The following is an 18,621-nucleotide window of genomic DNA, read 5'->3' as shown; positions in this document are numbered from 1 at the left end:
GAGTAAAGAAGACAGTAAAATGGCAAGGTGCAAGAGATTAAGTGCTTAAAGAGAGAGGGAGAGAGAGACGTATTCAGTGATATTCGGACATATTCATTCAGACATATTCATATTTCAGTTAAATATATTAAAACTTTTCAGGAACTGCCCTCCATGTGGAATAGAGCGAGAACAAAAAGCTGCTTCCTTGAGCCTGTCTACATGGGAACCTTGTCATCTCAGGTTCCATCTTGGCAGAACAGTGGGATATAAATATTCACGGATTTGGGTTTTCCATAATTTGTTCAGGTTGCAGAATTCCAGTTCTTGTTGCAGATAATGTGGAAATGTTAAGTGGAGCCCTCTTCTTGGTCCTGTCTACCAAGTTTGCTTATTTTTTCCTGTCATGCTTTTTTGACACAGTATTTTCCTTTGATGTGGTCCCCCCCCCCCGCTTTTAGGATGACAAATGGGAAAAGAAATGCCAGAAGATCTTCTCGTTTGCGCACCAGACGATCAGCGCTTTGATCAAGGCCGAGCTGGCCGAGCTCCCTCTGCGGCTGTTCCTCCAGGGGGCTCTGGCGGCAGGAGAGATTGGGTTTGAGAACCATGAAACGGTGGCTTACGAATTCATGTCCCAGGTGGGCTCAGCAAAGGTTTTTCTTCCCACTCCTTCCAAAAACATAAGTTCAATGTGTAGACTGGTCTGATAACAGAATTGCACATGCTTAGTCCATGTGTTTGAACCCAGTGCCGGATCAAGAGCCTTAACTGAATAAGAACCTAATCAGTGTTCTACTGGATCAGACCAATGACCCATCTAGTCCACCATCCTGTTCTCATCAGTAGCTATCAATAGCCCTCCATGAATTTGTCTCATCTTTTAAAGCCATCCAAGTTGGTGGCCCTCACTGCCTCCTACGGGAAGGAGACTAAGTATGCACTGCATAAAGTACTTCCTTTTATGTGTCCTGAATCTTCTAGCACCCAGTTTCATTGGACATCCATGAGTTCTAGTAGTAATAAGAATAATAAGAATATAATAAGAATAATTTATTATTATTTACACCCCACCCATCTGGCTGGGCGGCTCCCAACAGAATATTAAAAACATGATAGAACATCAAACATTAAAAACACCCCTAAACAGGGCTGCCTTCAGATGTCTTCTAAAAGTCAGATAGTTGTTTATTTCCTTGACATCTGATTTTTTTGGGGGGAGGGGGGCGTTGCACAGGGCAGGTGCCACCACCGAGAAGACCCTCTGCCTGGTTCCCAGTAACCTCACTTCTAGCAGTGAGGGAACCGCCAGAAGGCCCTTGGAGCTGGACCTCAGTGTCTGGGGGGTGGAGATGCTCCTTCAGGTATACTGGGCCGAGGCCGTTTAGGGCCTTAAAGGTCAGCACCAACACTTTGAATTGTGCTCGGAAACGTACTGGGAGCCAATGCAGGTCTTTCAGGAGCAGTGTTATATGGTCTCGGCGGCCACTCCCAGTCACCAGTCTAGCTGGAAAAAGGAATAATATATTTTTTTAAATCCACTTTCTCCATGGCATGCATAATTTTATAAACTTCCTCACTTGTTTTCTCAAAGTCCTATATAGGATGTCTGCAATGGATGGACTATATTTGGTTTTCTTAGCTCGGTCCTTCCTTTCTATGAAATGGAAACGTGTGTGATAAACTTCAATACAGCGAATGTAGGAAGATGCCTTTGAATGAACCAGACTTAAGTGTTTCACTGGTAAATGCTTTTCTGGATCTTAAGCCAGGTGGCTTCCCCAGCTCTGCTGCCTGAGACCCTTTTAATATCCAGAGATTTCAGGGACTGAAGCAGAGACTTCGCACATGGGAATCAGGTGCTCAGCCATTCCCCACTCTCCCTGGAAAGCGCAAAAGGCCCTCTGTAGCCATCCCCTCCTGGCAAGGAGACCCAACTGAACTTGGTCCTACAAAGCAGAGCAAGATGTGCTACTAGACCAGGCATCCCCAAACTTTGGCCCTCCAGATGTTTTGGACTACAATTCCCATCTTCCCATCTTCCCTGACCACTGGTCCTGTTAGCTAGGGATCATGGGAGTTGTAGGCCAGAACATCTGGAGGGCCGCAGTTTGGGGATGCCTGCACTAGACAGTCTGCTAGGAGACTGGCCAAAGCATGGCATCAAGACATCAGAGAAGTGCTTTGTCCTCCAAAGTGCCGTGCAAACACTTTTATTTATTTCAGAAATTTTTTTGTTCATCACTGGATTGGAAAACAGCAACCCTCAAAAGTGGTTTACCAAAGAGAAAACAATGACATGATCGCTAAGAAAAGTTGACAATATTTTACAACTAGCAATACTTTACGACTAATCATTTAAAATAACAATAGAATAAAAACAGATTAGAACTCGCATCAACTTTATAAAACACCTGGGTTAGTCTTGTCCTAAACAAAAGTGGTGTATAAGTTTTACAAACTTGGGTCTCCAGCTGTTTTTGGATTGGTTAGGGATCATGGGAGTTGCAACAAACTGCAGGGCCACAGATTCCCCATTCCTGCTGTAGAAAGTAGTCTTGAACGCCCCCTTCTCTCATGTTCCAGGGAGCTGAGAGCTCCAGCTTTCTCCGCTCGTTTGCTTTTGTGAAAGTCACAAAGCCAGTAATCAAAACTTCCGGCTGTCCATCCTCCCTCCCTCATTTCTCTTCTGAAACAGGCGTTCTCTCTGTATGAAGACGAAATCAGTGACTCAAAAGCCCAGCTGGCTGCAATCACCTTGATAATTGGGACATTCGAGCGGATGAAATGTTTTGGCGAGGAGAACCACGAGCCCCTGAGGACCCAGTGTGCCCTGGCGGCTTCCAAGCTGCTGAAGAAGCCGGATCAGTGCCGAGCCGTCAGCACCTGTGCCCATCTCTTCTGGTCCGGACGTAACATGGACAAGAACGGAGAGGAGGTGAGGGAGTGACTTGGACCGCAGCTCTTCCATCAGCTCCAGGAAGCACAGCAGCTGCCTGGCCCTGCTCCTGGGGTGGGGTGGGAGTGGGTTACTGTCCCAGAATCTGCCCAACCTTTCCACTTCCTGATGCTGATTCTGACTTGGATTTGAGGGGTTGTCTGTGTGCCGAGGGCTGTGGTCCTCTGCGTGGTCCCAAGACATTTCTGTGTTGCAGGGGTTGGACTATAGATGACTACTTGCATCCCTTCCAACTCCGCCATTCTCTAAAAGGCAAACTTTCTGAAGTTAAGCAGGCATGAGTCTGACCTATGCCTGGGTGACAGATTCTAGGGCTGGGCGATACCTGGTTTTCAGCATCGCGGTATATCACCAGCTAAACATTGCGATACACTGATATATCGCAACGTCTGAAATAAGGATGGAGCTGTGTAGAGGCACTGGCTGGCTTCACAATTTTCCCCATGTCATGATTTTGCATAGCGCGCGCACACACACACGTGTCATGATTTGCGATATATTCCCTGGTCAAAAATTATGAAACCGATATCACAATATGGATTCATTCAAACCAGTTTTGGATGATACATCGATATCTCTCTCAGCCCTATGATAGACTGCCTGGTTAACCTCGCATTCTCTGCCTTGAGTTCCATGATGGGAGCAAGGTGGGAATCGAAATGTCCTTCAGTCAGGGGTAGGGAACCAAAAGTGCCCCCCGTGGCTTCTCTTTCTGGCCGTTGGGACTTTCCCCCAGACTATACCTTTCACCAGTCTTCCTCCACACTCTCTTCTTGAGTGTTTTCCACCTGGGAAGAATGTGTCCTTGAACTCCCAACTTTTGCTTTCCTGAACAGTGGGGGGGATTAGAGAAGGGCAGGGTGTGCTCGCCCTACTCTATCAAGCTATGCTTTGTTCCTCTGCCCACTTTTGCCTCTAGTCCCACCCAGTGCTGGCATGTGGCTCTCACCAGGTTCCCTGGAAAGGAATGTGGCCCCTCTGGCTTTGGATGGGCCAAGGTGGACACTGAAGCTGAGAAAGGATCCCCCCCACTCCTGTACTAAATGAAATAGCTTCTTGGGAAAGAGCCCCGTTGAATATGGCTGGGCTAAGCCCAGTAAATACTCATAGGTTGGAGGTGGAAAACCAAATTGGTGGTGACAGTGACCGTGTAGCTATTTGCATGCAGTGGGACTTGCTGGCTGAGTTGCAGTTGCAGTGGGGTGAGGGCAGGGACGGGGAAGAAAATAAGACAGGATATATGGGAGATGCTGACCAGCTCTTTTCTGTTTGGTGCTTAGCTCCACGGTGGGAAGAGAGTCATGGAGTGCTTGAAAAAGGCATTAAAAATAGCAAATCAGTGCATGGACCCCTCTCTCCAAGTCCAGCTCTTCATAGAAATTCTCAACAGATACATCTGCTTCTACGAAAAAGAGAACGATGCGGTAAGCGGAAGAGTGCCGAAACAGCACATGTGTTTGGAGGTCTTCTCAGTGGGGAAGGCTGGGCTTGGATGCCAGTGGCCTCCCAGATGTTGCTGAAATACAACTCCCATCATCACTGCCTGTTGGCCTTCCAAATCTGGCTAGGACAGATGGCCATTGGAGTCCAGCAACATCTGGAAGACTGCAGCCCCCTCCCCCAAAGTCTAAATAAATACTAGATATGTGATAGAAGCCGGACAGCTGTGTGTTTTCCTCTGAATAGCAGTGGAGTTTCCCCTCTGCTTCCTTTCCCCCGGATCCAAGTTGTTCGTTCCATCTTTTGGAGATCCTGGGTATTTCACAAGCAAAAAATCCTGGGTATTTTAAAGCAGCTGTGATCTGTCCTGGGGACTCCCCCAACCCTCCAGAGCCAGATTGGGGGACTGCAGGGTATGCATTGGGGGAGGGGAGGAGCATTTGGGGGGGGGGCTGTTGGAACTAATCCTTACGCTATCACAATTACGTAGTTGAATACCACCCCATATCATCTTAGTCCCAATAGCACTGCGAGGAAAAATAGCTGCAGGGTAGCTTATCTGCAGCTACCAATTTTTTCACTGGGAAGCACCCAAAATATTTTTATTTTATTTTATCTGTTTCTATAGAGCTGTTCTTCAAAGCAGATTGCAGGGCAGGAACTGCTGCGTGATTCAGTTTGGCAGCTAGTTCCCTGGACTAATAAACCCAGCTGCCTTCTGCATCCTGCCATTGTTATATACATTGCTCTCTCTTCCTTCTGATTGAAGGTTTTGGCTTCCTGTTTTTTTCACGCGCCGGGCTTCGTTGCTTCTTTTTCTTTCTCAGGTGACAATTCAGGTTTTGAATCAGCTCATACAGAAAATCCGGGAAGACCTCCCTAACCTTGAATCGACCGAGGAAACGGAACAGATCAACAAACACTTTCACAACACGCTGGAGCACTTGCGCTCGAGGAGAGAGTCCCCCGAGTCAGAGGGCCCCATCTACGAAGGGCTGGTTATATAGAGGGGGGGGGCGGCTCCTGTGCATTTGCACCACACCCAACCGGATCACCTTTCCATTTACAACACAGTACCTGGGTTTTGTTTTTATTACAGCGATGCTAGAGTTTCATAGATTTGTGCCTTTCGGAAGTGCCAAGTTAGGCTACCTGCTCTCTCTCTCTCTCCTTTTTTGTTGTTGCTTTCATTTCTGTACTTGGCATGTATGTGCGATGTGTTCAGCGCTTTGCTTCCAAGCACTTGCGTTCACCACTTCTACCAGGTTTCTCTCCCCCCCCCCCCAACTTCTTGGACCAGCAGCTCTGTAGACCATCAGAAAAATTAGCACGGCTGAAGTCATTCCTTCCTTTTTTAAAAAATAAATAAATAAAATCCATGTGGCAAATGCCTCCCCCTGCCTCTCTCTCCCCCCCCCCCGCCTCCTCTCTCCCCCTCTCTTGCATTCTAATTTGTCTTAGATCACTTCTCTTCTCTGCCCCCCCCCCCCCCCGGCCAGCTCAGAACCCGTTAATGTCTTAACCTGGCTTTCCAGCTGCAAGTGTTAATAGGTAGGGGTGTGTGTGTGTGTGTTGGTTAATTTTTACAGAGAGCTTTCACTTTCTTTATAGGTTGGATACCCTTTCCCCCCCCCCTCCCCGCCCCCTGAGGTTATGCCAGATTTTTCTTCCCTCCCCCCACCCCTCTTAAAAACTAGAATATATTAATGCATGTTTTTGGAGTTGTAAAGCACCATGCTTAAAAATTAAATTCAGAAGTTATATTTTGCATATGGAGGCTCTGTGACCCGCGGTGGAGGGCCAGTCATTGTGCACAGGGCGATATTTATCAAGGAAACTTTATTCCTGCATAGTATTAAGGAGGCGGAGGAGGAGAAAAGTAATAGATGAATTGTGGTCTCTATATAGTTCTATGTATAACCTTCGTTACTGTAAAGTTTAGAGGGGTGGGGGAACGCATTACACAGTTCTGCTCCGTATCATGAATTTGCACCAGTGAAACCAATAAAGTTGCTATTAACGAGTCTGGCTCTGAATGTTTCCCATTGCATCTAAAGCAGAGGGGTAGCCAACGTGGTGTCCTGCGGGTGCCATTGAACTACAGCTCCCATTGTCTCTGCCCCGTTGGCCATGCTGGTAGGAGCCGGTGGGAATTGGAGTCCAACAACGTCCAGGCAAGGACGCAGGTTCTCCACTCTGTTTTAAAGGTTGGATTTCTCCCCTGCCCAAGTTTGAACAAGGTTCCATCATGCGCCCCCCCCCAAAGAAAAATCAAGAAAGGACAGCCTTTTGGCTTAAGCTACGGATGGGGATTCTGTGACCCAATGGGTCAGGGCCATAATGGGAGTCATAGGCCACCAACAACACCTGTCTTGTGTCTGTCCCTACCCCGACCTCATTCAACACCAGGAGTCTACAGCAGGCATAGGCAAACTCCAGCCCTCCAGATGTTTGGGACTACAATTCCCATGATCCCTGACCACTGGTCCTGTTAGCTAGGGATGATGGGAATTGTAGTCCCAAACATCTGGAGGGCCAGACTTTGCCTATGCCTGGTCTGCAGTGTGAGCAAGCAGATGGCCACGAATGACCTCAGGTTTATACAGTATAGTTATTCTTGGTTGTCGTTGGCTCCTCCACCCGTAGATACCTGGAGCGACCTGCAGAAAAAAGGGGGCAGAAACATTAAAAGCAACCCCTGTTAAACCATCACTGAAAGTGGCAACTAAAACAGCAGCAGAATTGGATAGTAAAGCCCAGAGGAAAAGATACAAAAATCCAGCATTGTCAGAAGGGAGCGACCCATTGCAATGAGTAATGTTTGATAATAATAAATTTTTATTTATACCCCGCCCTCCCCAGTCAAAAACCGGGCTCAGGGCGGCTCACACCAACAAAACCACAATAAAACATAAAAACAATTAATTATAATACAGATTAAAATACAGTATTAAAATTTAAAATGCAGCCTCATTTCAAGTAGTCCATAAATCCAGGCCATGAGGGAGGAAAACACAGGGGTCAGGCTAAGTCCAACCCAAAGGCCAGGCGGAACAGCTCTGTCTTGTCTTGCAGGTCCTGCGGAAAGATGACAAATCCCGCAGGGCCCTGGTCTCCTGGGAAAGAGCGTTCCACCAAGTTGGGGCCAATACTGAAAAGGCCAATCTAGCCACCTTATGGCTCGGGATCTCCAAAGTAGTGTTGTTTGTGGACCTTAAGGTCCTCCGCGGGGCATACCAGGAGAGGCGGTCCCATAGGTACGAGGGTCCCAAGCCGCATAGGGCTTTAAAGGTCAAAACCAGCACCTTAAACCTGATCCTGTACTCCACCGGGAGCCAGTGCAGCTGGTAAAGCACTGGATGAATGTGATCCCAAGGCCGGGACCCCGTAAGGAGTCTCGCCGCGGCATTCTGCACCCACTGGAGTTTCTGGGTCAGTTTTAAGGGCAGCCCCGCGTAGAGCGAGTTACAAGAATCAAGCCTGGAGGTGACCGTTGCATGGATCCCTGTGGCCAGATCAGGGTGAGAGGGGTAAGGGACCAACTGCTTAATACGGTGGAGATGGAAAAATGCCACCTTTGCTGTGGATGCAACCTGCGCCTCCATGGAAAGGGAGGCGTCGAAGGTTACACCCAAACTCTTGACAGAAGGCGCTGGCACTAATTGAGCCCCTGCAAGAGATGGGAGTTGGCCCCCCAACCCCATGTCGTCCCGACCCAGCCAGAGGACCTCTGTCTTTGAAGGATTTAGCTTCAGTCGGCTCCCACGTAGCCATCCAGCCACAGCTTCCAAGCACCTGGTGAGTGTGTCCGGGGCCGAGGCAGGGCGGCCGTCCATCAACAGATAGATGTTTTATCGTGTTTTTAATATTTTGTTGGGAGCCGTGTTTTTAATATTTTGTTGGGAGCCGCCCAGAGTGTCTGGGGAAACCCAGCCAGATGGGCAGGGTATAAAGAAAATATTACTATTATAGTAACCATATGTAGCACAACTTAATTTTAAATGGATATAAAACGGCCCCTGGGGGCAGGGATATAATGTCAAAATCCAGCACTGATGAAACAGAAAGGCCACCGAAAAGCAGACGTCTCCTACGAGAACTCTGGCACTTCTCAGAAACTAGTCTCCTGTGTGCCACCTGGAGGTGACTCCTATGACTGGTCTACTGCTTCATGTTTTCAAGTGACTCCTGCCTGCTTTGATGTGGATGCTGTTAGGGTGGTGAAGGTATGGAGATGCTGGCCTGGATCCAAAGAGCTCTTGCATGAATGGAAAGGCACTTCCACTCTTGGAAGACTCCCGCTTATTGGTACAGCGCCTTTCCCCTCCCGCCTGGGGTGTCTCGTCACCTGGCGTTTTAGAAGGTCACTTGATCCTTGGGAATGCTGGATGCCATCTGATTGTGTTAGATCCTGCCAAGCTGTCAATCTACAGCAGGAAGTGCAGAACATAAGAGTCCGCTGAGTCAGGCCAATGGCCCGCCTAGGCCAACATCGGTTCAATCCCCAATGGCATCTCCTAGTGAGTCTGTGAGATGATCTTACCTAGACGCTGCTGCCAGTCAATGTAGGCAATACTGAACTAGATGGACCAAATGGCAGGCAGCTTCATGTGTTCCTGTGATATACACGGAGCTACTTTCTTAGAAGATGGTCCTATCTAGCCCAGGACTGGCCCTCTCCAGATGTTAAGAGTCAAATTCCCATTGGCCCCAGGAGGCATGACCAATGATTAGGGGAGAGGGGAGGAGTTTAGTCCATGAAACATCTTGCAGAGACGTTTGCACTGGCATGGCAGCAACTCTGAAAGAGTTCCAGGTCTTTTAGAAGGAAATGGAATTGGGCCCCTTTGGGCATGCAAATCTTGTCATCTGCTAAGCACAGAGCTGATGCCAATAAACCCACATCTTAGCAGCGTTCGGTGTTTATTTTCCAAGTTAGCAAGGGTGCCTTCCTTAAAGCATTTCCACAACATGTTAAAGGTGCTTAACAATCATGAATGCCGATAAGCTGACTTTGACTAGCACATCAAAGTGGATTCCCTAAGGTTGAGCAAATCACCTCCTTTTGATCCACTTCTCCAATATTAAAAACATTTATGAAATACATACAAATGCACCATTGACCTACCAAAGGCTAGACCAGTTCACTGTTCAGGATGCCAATTTATTATGATACAATGAAGCATGGGATTCTTGAGGTGGGAGATGCCAAGAGACACTGACTACAGGAAATATCTCTAAAATACATAGGAAGTGGAAGCCTGTTGAACTGAACTTCAGCAGGCTTGAATGGGTCATGTTGCTAATCTTTCCATCTGTATGAAAATTATGTACAGGCAGTAACAGCCCAGTACGATGAACTGCAGTGACTGCTGTGTTGGAGCAACTTGCAGTGCTAAGCTCTGTTATGCTGTCCCTTGTAGCTATACACATCAAGGGGTGGAGGGACCCGTGAACCTCCAGCTGTGGTTCTGCTCTCACAATGTCTCACCAGCATGGCCAATGGCCAACCCTAAACGACTTGGGCCTCAAGAACCGGAAAGACTGCCTCCTTCCCTACAGACCCTCTTGGGTGCTGAGATTGGCAGACGGGAGCCTCTAGGGCAGGGGTGTCCAAACTTTTTTCAAAGAGGGCCAGATTTGATGAAGTGAACATGCGTGGGGGCCGACCAAAGTTGTTGACTGTTTTTTTAGGATTGAAGTTGTTGAGCTTTCTTACGATGTTACCCCAAAGTTGTTGAGGTTTTTTTTTAGGATTGAAGTTGCTGATCTTGTTTTACGATTTTACCCCAGACAGGCTGGATTAGGCCCCCAGGCTGGGCTTTGGACATGCCTGCTCTAGGGTGTTCCTCTGCCATCAGAAGCACAGGGAGGTGGCCTTCTCTGTGGCAGCCCCTAAGTTGTGGAACTCCCTCCACACAGAGGTGCATCTGATACTTTTTTATTATACAGCTTCCAGAAAATGTATTCATTTATTTAATTTTAATTAAATTGATTGATGGCATTTGTATATCACCAATTCTTCCAAGGCGCTCAAGGTGCTGTACATGGTTTTCCCATCCTGATTTTATCCTCACAATAACCCTGTGAAGTAGGCTAGGCTGAGAAACTGGACCAAGGTCACCCAGTGAGCTTCATGGCAGAGTGAGGATTTGAAGCCTGGTCTTTCCCATGTCCTAGACTTGACACACTAACCATTTACACCACACTAGCTCTAAAATGCAGGTGATGTAAGTCTTTAACCTGGCTTTTGACACTTGAGATGTATATTTTTACATAGGCAGCCACAATAATCCAACTATTGAAGGCAACTCATCTGCTTTAGCACAAATCTTGGGAGTGGTCTTGAATTCAACTGCTCTAGAATCTGCACCTAACTAAAAACCTTTCAAGTTAAAGCTGCTGTGTTAAATCTTGCTGCCCTGTTACACCTTGTTGCCTCGAGTTAAGCCTTTCCTCCCCATTTGCACCTCTGCAATGCAAATGCTCCCTGCAGCCAATGCAGCAATCAGACTTGGAAACAGCCTTCCATTGGCTCTAATGGAAAAGGGAAGAAAGGAGGCAGAGGGGTAGATTGAAAGCCCCATGGGCCTCATATGGCCTCCCATCCCATAATTCCCCACCCCTGCTTGAATGAAAACCTTGATTATTATTTTTTGCAGTTAAGTGCACAAACATAAAGTGTCAAATAGGCAGTGCATTTCATAGCATTGCAGACAGAATTCCACTGACTGCTAACTCTTAAGAGCTTAGGCTCCAGTTTTAAGATGCCCAATGTATGAGTTGAGTTTCCCTACAACAATATCAATAATCGATCAGTCCTCATTAGCACTGCAGGGTATTAGTTGCAAAGTCTTGTATTTTCTCAAAACAGTACTGAATTTTCTAAATTTCTGCAGCACTGCAAAATAAAATATAAAAATCCAGCACATGTTTGAGGGTAGAATGTTGCAAGGCCATCTTTCTAATGCAGACAAGTCTTTAGGTCTTCAGACTAGCGTACAATCAATGTTTCTTTCCCAAATGAAAAAAACACACATCACTTTTAAAACCTGTTCTCTCGCCTTATATGTTCTCACAGGAACATATTGGGGTGGATCTTAGCTTTCCCCGGGCACAACAGTTTGAAAAAAGCTTTTCTGAAACTCATGTGGCACAAAGGGTATAATATGGGGTTAATGGCTGAATTCAACCACAGGAGCCAAAAGGAGGCTTCGTAGAGAGCATGCGGGATGCATTTTCCATGGCAAGCTGCTCTGATGATCATCAGCAGTGTGTAAGGAGCCCAACAGAGAGCAAAAATGCAGACGATGATGGCCAAAGATTTGGCCACTTTTTTATCCCGGGAAAGCCGGAACCGGCTAGCCATAGTGTTGGCAACCTCTGTTTTTCTCTTGGTGGTGGAAAGACTCTCCAGAGCTTTGTAGAAACCATCCCACGGGGATTTAGTCTGAAGATCCACTTGCAAAGGCAGAAGGTCTTGGTTGACGTTAAAATCGGCCGGCTGGCTCTGAAGGTGACCTATGTTGAGCTGCTGGACCGAGGGTTCGGCAAAGGAGGAGCTGCTTGTTGCCTTCTCCTTACTCCTTTTCTGGCTCACTTTCATAAAAAAGTTGGGGTGTTCTTGCTTCTCTCGGGGGCGACTTTTGCCGCCTCTGTGACGGAGCGGCACTGTCTCCCTCCTCAGGGGGGTCCTCTTCCTAATGTTGATGTAAATGCTTAAGTTGAAGTAGGAGACGCTGATGAAAGGAGTGAAGAACTCTATCGTGGAGGCAATCATGAGGAAGTACCAGTTGTAGAAGAACTCAGCATAACACTCTTTCTCAGGCAGGATGCTTCGATGTGCAATGTATTCCCAGCTGATGATCGCTGGGCCGTAAAGGAGAAATGCCGCTACCCAGACCATGACCATTTTTACCACTGTGTTCTTGGTCATCCCCTTCTGAGCTCTGTAACTCACCTAGGTGGAAAGGTAAGAGGAAGAGTCAAGTGATGACTATGCCATTAAAAACCCATTGCCATTAACAAACAACAACACCCATGTTGTTTCTGGGATTGTGGAAGCGCTCATGGAATAGCTCCACTAGCTGTTGCTCTCGGCCGGAGGCTGAAATTAATTTCCAGCCTTTCTTCAGCCAGGTGCGTGACGTTTGAAAACAGGTTTGTCCTGCTCCCTTAGGGCAAGGAATCCAAATGCAGTGGTACCTCTACTTACGAATTTAATGCATTCTGAACGCACATTTGTAAGTAGAAAAAATTTGTAAGTCAAATCCCATAGAAATGCATTGGGAGAAAAAAATCGTAAGTAGAAGCAACCCTATCTAAAAATTCGTAAGTAGAAAAAATCCTATCTAAACCGCATCCAAGATGGCGGACAGAGCTCTATTCGTAAGTAGAAACATTCGTAAGTAGAGGTACCACTGTAGGTCTGAGAAGAGGGCTGGGATCGGTGTGATGGCTGCTGGTGTCCCAAAGTTTTCTGCTTAGAGCAGGGGCAAGTGGCGGGGACTGTGATATTGGCTCGGCAGGGATGCTGAGATGCTTAGTGAGAGTTGGAATGATGTGATGAAGTTGGGCAGAGTTAGGAAGGGTGGCTTGAGAGCATCACAATAGTGGGTGCCAGAGATCCAGGGGTGGAGGGAGGTCACAAAGGAATTGGGACAGGAGGAAGAACAGCTTGGCAGAAAATGAATGGCAAATGGGGGCTTTGGGAGGGTTTTTTTTATTTCTTTTGCAGAGGGGCAGCTATGGGTCCCAGAAGCAATTTTGTTGGGGTGGGGAGAGGTAAATACCACACCTCTGAAATCCTTTTTAGCTACAGGTCCTTGAACAGACAAATGCAAGAAGTTTCCTAATATTCAAGCTATGACAGGAGTGTACATTGATAATTGACTTCTCATGGCTGTTCTTTTGTACCAAGGAGCTCATTTGTATGTGGATGAAATGGATACACTCAAGCCACTTTGCATTTTACTCTGGCTTGTGTTTACAATGCTAGTGGTGGTGGTGGAGAATGAGGGGAGGGGAGGGGAGCTTATTTTCCAAAGGAATGTGAAAGCCTCACAGCGTGCATCTGATTACCATAGGGCAGTGAGGGCTGAGATTAATACCTAGAGGAAATTATGGTAGCGCCACGAACAAAACGTTGGGAAGAGGAATGCAATAAAAGCACTTTCCTTTCACCGCAAGCCCTTTGATAAAGGGAAAGCGATCTCAATGATAGAACGAGGTCCAGAATAAAGTTGGTTTTGCTGCAGGTTTAGCTCTCATACCTCCCTGAAGGTCACTCAAATTATTCAGGGTGGGTGGCTGGTGCGGTCCTGAACAAAGATCTGGAGCAGGGTTGGGCAGCCTGCAGTCATAAGGCCACATGTGTCTGCCAAGGCTAATTTTATGTGGTCCTTGCACTAATTTCATGCGGGTAGCAAGGAAAGGTGAAAAGAGGGGAAAGGGAGTGGGGGGGGAGAGAGAGAAGGGGATGGCGGGGAGAGAGGAAGGTAGAAAGTGAGAAAGTGAATGAGAAAGGGGTGGAAGAAAGAGAGGAAGAGAAGGGTTGGCAGAAATAGAGAAAATGAGAAAGAGAGAGATGGCAAAAAGAAAAGGGAATTGGGGTGGCAGAGAGAATGGGATGGCACAGAGAGAGACAGACAAAGAGAGAAAAGGTGGCATAAAAAGGGGGAAGGGGAGAAGGGAGGGGAGCGAAAGATAAAAGGCACACAGAGAGAAAGAGATAAAAGATACAAACAGAGAGAGAAAGGGAAGAGGTGGAAGAAAGATAAGAGTCCCCACTCACTTTGACTCTGGCCTCATGCACCAATATTATGCAGCTCCTGAAAGATTACCCCTAGGGAATTTGGCCCTCAACAATTACAGAGAAAAATGGAGCTACACAGCAAATAACCAATTTTCATAATTGGGAGGTATTGATAATGGGAATTAACATACTGATGGAGTAACAGCAGAGCAAACAAAAGCAACTTCCTAGGTTGGCTCAATGCAGCAACCCTTTTGTATTAGTGCTGTGCTCAGGCACCTCCTCTCACCCCAGGGACACACAAGCAGCCCTGGGACTTTGGAAGGCCTTAAGAAGCTCAGGGTGCCTTAAGAAGCTCAGCGATGTCCCTTACCGCCTTTGTCACAGAGATGAATCTGTCAAAACTGATCAGAACAATGTTGAAGACGGAGGCACTGCAGACCAGGTAATCGGCCACCAGCCAGAGCTTGCACAAGCCCTTTCCAAACTTCCACTCGCCTGTCAGGATGTAAGGGATGTATAGAGGGATGCAAAATCCACCTGTGGATATTGACCAAGAAACAGCACTGGTGAGAGAGTCTTAGCCTAGCTTTCTTTCCAGAGAGACAGGTTTTGATGTGGAGGAACTTTCAAACAAATATACCTCCCACCCTCCCCACTACACAGAAATCAGTTGGAGACCTCTATTTTGTCAGAATACTTAAGGCAGGGGTGGGCTAGGTGATTATTGTTTGCACTCCAGTTGTCCAGCTGGGGCTCTAGTTTTGTGTCTGCAATGAGGTTAGCTGACACAAGAGTGGGAGTCTTCCTTTGGTAGCCTTGCACTTGTGGAATGCTGTTCCTATGCAATACATCAGACTCCATCACTACAGGGCTTTAAATAAATGGTGTGTGTGCGCGCACGTGCATTCATGCTTGTGAATGGGGGTGTATGCCATTTCCAGGACATATTTTATTTTCCATTCTGTGTAGAAAAAATACATTCTGGCAGTGTCTACCTGGTGTACGTAGTGAGATGAAACAAGCACATTCTGCATCCTTTCTTACACCACAGAAAATCATACAGCTTGTACAGCAGGAATCAGTTCTCAGTCTGCTTTCTCCAGACTTTCATTTGCTGCAAGCAGCCAGCCAGTGCTACCAAAGAGTACACTAAAGGTTCCTTAAAGATTTAGTTTAACACATGCTTGTAGGCTCAAATACACGAGGGATTTCATATATTGCATGGTATTACAAGATAATCACTATTGAGTGGAAAGCCCTCCCTTATTCCAGATGTTGCAATTGATTAGATGACACATAAAAATAAAACCCACCTTTAAGAGCCAGTGTGGTATAGTGGTTAGAGTATTGGACTGGGACCTGGAAGACCAGGGTTCAAATCTCTACTTGCCCATGAAGCTCACAGGGTGACTTTGGGTCAGTCCCTGCCTCACAGCCTAACCTACTGCATAGAGTTGTTGTGGGGATTAAGTGAGGAGGGGAAGAACCATACACACCACCTTGAGTTCCTTGGACAGCAAGCAATACTTATTGAGAGGTGGTGGAAGCAACCCAATGTGATGTCTACTGATACAGCTACAAGGTACAAATTTGCTCATATACAATTAACCCAATCATCTGTTGTTGATCATCTGTATAATCATCTGTATAATGCATATGCAAAAACATTTTCTAATCTTGTTTGTGCTTACAAATACACCTGCTGCTGCATAGTGACTTCCTCTCCCCTCTTACATACATGGTAAGCTGAGGCTGAGAAAGATAAAGCCATTTACACAGCGCCATTTACACAGCGTGTTCATTTTGCAAAGTACTTTCATCATGGGTTTGCCTTCACCAAAATCCCCATTGTGTATTATTGTTGTGTTACACACACACACACACACACACCACATTTAAACCCTGCCTTTGCTCCAAAGAGCTCAAGGGAGCCACACGCTTCTCTTGAATTTGATCCTCACAACAACCATGTTGGGTAGGTACTGCTGATAGACAGTGACTGGCCGAAGGCCCTCTCCCTGTGAGTTTCATAGATAAATGAGAATTTGAAACATGAGTCTCTGGGCTTAATCTGACATACAAACCACTACATTGCACTGATTTTGTTACACACACACACACACACACACACAACTTTTCAGTTAATGTTTCCAAAGTGGTGCCCAAGTAAATAACTGCATTGAAACAATTAAAAATATAAACATTAAATTAGCCTAGCACACAGGAAAGACAGTATTAAAAAACCCACCGATCAGCTGGAAATAGGCAACTTATTAAAAGAGGTTCTGTTCCAAAAGCCCAGCAAAACTAGTTTGCTCACACTTGGTTAGGGAGCCATATGAAAGAGGGTGCAAAATGTCAAAGGGTGTTCTGCTTCTGTGGGGCTGAAACCATGAAGTTTCTGCTGCTTGTGGAATCAGTCACACCTCCAAATAAGTTGGAAATTGAAACACAGTTTCATTGGCTGACTTTAAACTTTGGGGGCTTTCCATTTATAATTATTAGTGTGTCCCTCATGGGGAACTGGGGCCAAGAGAGGAAGCTTGGGGCCAGATTTCACTCCACCAGGTCCAACTTTCTTGATTCCCTTGGCCCAGTGTCCTTCAACCTTGTAGCCCAGAAACATCTGGGGACCCAGCTCCCATCACTCATGACAATTGGCTGAACCAGCCAAGGGTGAAGAAAACCCTCCTGGCCCCTGGCCCCTGGCCCCAACTCAAGTTGTTGTTTGTGGGGAGCTCCCTGGCTTCACTCACCTACTAAAAGATCAGCAATGGCCAAGTTGAGGAAGAAGAAATTCCCTTGGGTCCTGAGGCTCTTGTCCACCACGAAAGCCAAGATGACCAGCGCGTTGCCCAGCACCGTGATCAGAACCACAAGTCCCATCAGCGAGGCCAGTAGGACGGAGACGGGCGCGGAGAACTGTCCCTGGTGCTGAAAGTGCCGCTCCTCGCCCGCCGCGCACCCGTTTCCCAGCGAGGCGGAGACGCTGGAGAAATTGGTATCCAGCCGATTTTCCGCCATAGCTGCAGGGGGAGGGGAGGAGAGGAGAAGAGGCAGGGCGCCCGGAGACCCCCAAATTGTAAGGTAGCGATTTCCCAAAAAAGTATTCGTGTTACAAGAACGACGAGAAGGGTTTCATCCTTTGGCTGAGACGCTCTTCTTGGGAGGGCGAATGAAGCGTCTGGCTTGAGCGCGGGACTTGGTCGGCTTGAGTGAGTCAGCGGTCGATGGGCTCCCCCCGCCCTCCGGCTGGTGGGGGAGGACGAAAAATGAACGGAGGGACGCGGCCAGGTGATCCGAAAGAGAAGCGGCGGAGGTGGAGAGGCGAAACGCAGCCCGCTTTCCTACCTAGTGCATCTGCAAGAATCCGCATCCAATTCAATGCCATTCCCTTGTACGCTTGAAACTTGCAGAAGGGGTTTGCGTGTGCGTGTGTATGTCCCTCTCCCGCTTAGTGCTGACCTACCAAGTGAACAGACTAAGCTTTGGTCACCACGATGACAAGGACATAACGACAACAAAGAGCACCCAAGTGCAGTAGGGGTAAATCAGAACTTTGATAGATGTCCTTACTCCCAATGCCACACTCTTCCCACATTTTTCTGTTCTCTCTTTATTATTTATCCCCACCTAAACTAGGGGGTGTCCAACAAAAGCAGGTCAAAATAGCGTGAAGAAATCAGATCTGATCATGTGCTGCAATAAATCCATGTTTTGTTATTTTAAAATTTTGTTTTATGCTTGAATTACATTGGGGGGGGGAGGCGTGGGGGGAGATGTGTCCAAACGTCTTAAATCCAGCCCTGGCCCCACTATATGGACTTTGGTCCTTTTCCCTACAGATCTTGCAGTTCTCCCTCCCTGTAGATTCCAGAGCTTTGTTGGATATTATTTCAATTGAAAGCATTGCAAGGTACAAAATGGCTCCAGATGTCCAGTGGAAAATGCCTACAGCTGCAGAGGGCAGGGACCACACTTTTTCCTCTAGCCAATGGTGGGCGGGGGGAGATAGGAACAAGACTTATCCTACAAATTACAGGTAGGTAGCTGTGTTGGTCTGACATAGTCGGGGGGGGGGGAACCATTGCTTCCAGTAGCACCTTAGAGACCAACTAAGTTTGTCATAGGTATGACCCTTCATGTATCTGAAGAAGTGTGCATGCACACGAAATCTCATACCTATGACAAACTTATTGGAAGCAATTTTTTTATTTTATTTTTTGTTTATCCTACAAACTTTTGGAAGTCAGCACAAACTTTTAAGTCAGCACAAATGGACAAGTTTCTAGAACAGAGGAAGGTGGATGTGTGGCCCTCCAGATGATGTTGGACTACAGGTGGCCAGGTAACGGCAGCCGATACAATGTGAATCAGGCTTGGGGAACTTGGCAGCCTCCACCCCAGATGTTGGACTGCAACACATTTTCTTCTGCCTTAAGCTTTGTTCTGGGCAAGTAACTCTGAAACAGGATGATGCCACAAA

General features: G+C 47.0%; 2 protein-coding genes across 2 annotated transcripts in view; one reads left to right on the top strand and one right to left on the bottom strand.

The window, feature by feature from the left end:
• The window catches only part of VPS35 (VPS35 retromer complex component), a 30,981-nt gene extending 24,580 nt beyond the window's left edge, over positions 1–6,401 (top strand). Inside the window, exons 14-17 of the mRNA XM_035118692.3 lie at positions 441–620; positions 2,678–2,917; positions 4,219–4,362; positions 5,206–6,401. Of these exons, the coding sequence (XP_034974583.3) occupies positions 441–620; positions 2,678–2,917; positions 4,219–4,362; positions 5,206–5,385 (744 nt within the window). The 3' untranslated portion in view covers positions 5,386–6,401. The remainder of the gene's footprint in view (positions 1–440; positions 621–2,677; positions 2,918–4,218; positions 4,363–5,205) is intronic.
• Positions 6,402–9,282: 2,881 nt separating this feature from the next.
• Positions 9,283–17,159, bottom strand: LOC118086798 (histamine H3 receptor-like). Its single transcript, XM_035118791.3, has 3 exons — positions 16,892–17,159; positions 14,506–14,672; positions 9,283–12,338 (listed from the first exon to the last, which is right to left on the bottom strand). The coding sequence occupies exons 1-3, from the start codon at positions 17,157–17,159 to the stop codon at positions 11,454–11,456; spliced, it is 1,320 nt and encodes a 439-aa protein (XP_034974682.1). The 3' UTR covers positions 9,283–11,453.
• Positions 17,160–18,621: the final 1,462 nt, after the last annotated feature.

This window comes from Zootoca vivipara, chromosome 6 (assembly GCF_965207765.1).
Source record: "Zootoca vivipara chromosome 6, rZooViv2.hap1.1, whole genome shotgun sequence".
Classification (NCBI taxonomy): Eukaryota; Metazoa; Chordata; class Lepidosauria; order Squamata; family Lacertidae; genus Zootoca; species Zootoca vivipara.
The sequence above is the reverse complement of the archived record's forward strand: the minus strand, read 5'-3'. Positions and strand labels throughout refer to the sequence as shown.